At 33.9% G+C, this 2,290-nt stretch overlaps 1 protein-coding gene across 1 annotated transcript in view; it reads left to right on the top strand.

The window, feature by feature from the left end:
* The window catches only part of LOC119572482, a 3,282-nt gene extending 1,085 nt beyond the window's left edge, over nucleotides 1–2,197 (top strand). The window contains exons 2-3 of the mRNA XM_037919590.1: nucleotides 685–969; nucleotides 2,111–2,197. Coding sequence (XP_037775518.1) covers nucleotides 685–969; nucleotides 2,111–2,197 — 372 coding nt within the window. The remainder of the gene's footprint in view (nucleotides 1–684; nucleotides 970–2,110) is intronic.
* The last annotated feature ends 93 nt before the right edge of the window (nucleotides 2,198–2,290 follow it).

The following is a 2,290-nucleotide window of genomic DNA, read 5'->3' as shown; positions in this document are numbered from 1 at the left end:
ATCATCAATCATCATCAGTCATCATCATCATCATAGGCATTTTTTTTATTAATTATTATTATTATTATTTTTTTTTTTTTGCATATTGATATAAAGCTGTTGTATGTTTGTTTTCCCACGATTAAAATCAATAAGCAACAGTAATGATATGATTAGATGCGATAACCATTTTACAAAAGAACAAAGTACATTAGACCGTGGTATACAGTTAAAATACATGAAATCAGTGAAGCACATTTTATTCAGTATAAAGCAAATGCCAACTACAGTAAATGCAAAGATACATGTAGTGTAAGATGAAATATATTAATAGTATGCAGTCAACTTAGCAGAGCAGTAATTTTTGGAGAAAGTATGAGAATAGTGTAAATGGAATTGTAATATTTAATATATCTGTACAGAACTGCATGATACTTTTCACAGTCAGCAAGTAATTTGAAAAGTAGGATAAGTTGGTTATTTTCATTTCCTTCATTTATATATATATATATATATATATTTATATATATATATATTTATATATATTATAATATATATATCTAATATGTATATATATATTTTTTTTTTTTTTTTTTTTTTTTTTTTTTTTTTTTCATTTATGAATTTTGCAAGAAAGAGAGAGTAATTCTTTTCGAGGGAGAGAGAAACAAAATCAGAAGCATACGACCATATGTTGCATATTAGACACTAAAGAAGGACCGGCAAAGATGTCAAGTTTTGGCAAGATTAGAAATAAGAGTAACGAAAGATTTAATACACATAACGGCAGATGGGCCGAAAGTGAAGTGTGTGGATAAGATGAAGCAGCATTTTCAAAAGCTGCTAAATGAAGAAAATGATAGATATTTGAGAGGAGATGGAGAGCCGAATGATCAAGAAGTAGCTGAAATAACTAGAGAAGAGGTGAATGCTGCACTAAAGAAGATAAAGAATGGAAAAGCTATGGGACCCGATGATATACCAGTGGAAGTATGGAAAGCTTTGGCAGAAGAAAGAGTTGACATCTTGCATGGACTGATGAAAGAGATAATGGAAAGGGAAGCAATACCAGAAAAGTGGAGAGAAAATACTTTGATACCAATCTTCAATGAGATATTCAGAGTTGTGAGAACTTTGAATCTACTGGAAAGGATATTGGACTCGCGACTTAGACAAGTAGTGCGCATTGGCCGACAACAACTTAGTTTTATGAAAGGGATCGGAACCGTTTGCGCCGAAAAAAAAAAATTATAACTTAGAAATAATAATTATGACGGAAACAGTGATAGTTCTTGCAAAGCTCTTAGAAATAATCATTATGACGGAAACAGTGATAGTTCTTGGCAAAGCTCACAAAATAATCCCTTGGGTGCAGCAAAGAAAAGAAACTCAAGATTGTGCGAATACCTGAAATAAAATAAACGAAGCATCGTTATAAAAAATTTCCATTTCTTCATCACTTGCAATATTGGTTGGTGCGTAGCATTGTATAATACTAATATTATGAGGTTTTGCTTGTAGTCTGACTTTTAAAATGCGATCATTTATTGGGCTGTACCCAATTAGTGCATTTGCAGTTTTTTTTCGTGAGAATCATAGCAACTCCGTGACTATAATTTCCTTCTTCTTTTCCAGAAAAAAAAACTGTCTTGTTTTCTTTAGTTTTGAAATTTCCATTACTTTTCCAATTGGTCTCACTTATTCCTAGTATTTGAATGTTGTATCTATCCATTTCGTTAGAGTCCGTCTGTATTTACCCATCTCTTTCATTTTCCTTACGTTCCACGTTCCGATTTTTAATGTGTTTCTTAATTGGACCTGTTTTCTTTATCTTCTTTGTCTTCCAGATGCATGTTTAACATTGTCAGCCTGGTTGCCCACTACTAACGCGCCCCTTGTAACCCACCGACGGGCGATGTGGTATGATTATCTTTTCTTATTTAATCATTGGTGTAGGGTTTGTCAGGAGAAAAAAAAGTTGAGTGGAATCCCCAGGCTCCTTCTAAACTCGCAGTCTCCAACTAATTGGAGGAACTATCTCGGGCCGCTTTTAAAACAGTTACACTTTTAATACGCCGACATATTATTTGGTGAAAACCATAATCAGTAGAACTGAAGGTGTTTTCACCAGATATCCACTGCCCTCTGCCGACAGTTCACCGCAACCCTGGTTATGGGAGCTATAGGGTGCTATCCTTTGTTCAAGGGGAACCCCTAGGGTGCAGTTTATTGTCTTACCCAGGACAAAAACGAAGCATAGGGAGAGGAAATAAGGCCGAAATACATAACACAGAAGAGAAATACTAATGAT

This window comes from Penaeus monodon, chromosome 4 (genome assembly GCF_015228065.2).
Source record: "Penaeus monodon isolate SGIC_2016 chromosome 4, NSTDA_Pmon_1, whole genome shotgun sequence".
NCBI classification, from domain to species: Eukaryota; Metazoa; Arthropoda; class Malacostraca; order Decapoda; family Penaeidae; genus Penaeus; species Penaeus monodon.
Note: the sequence above shows the minus strand (reverse complement) of the source record. Positions and strands in the feature narration are given on the sequence as shown.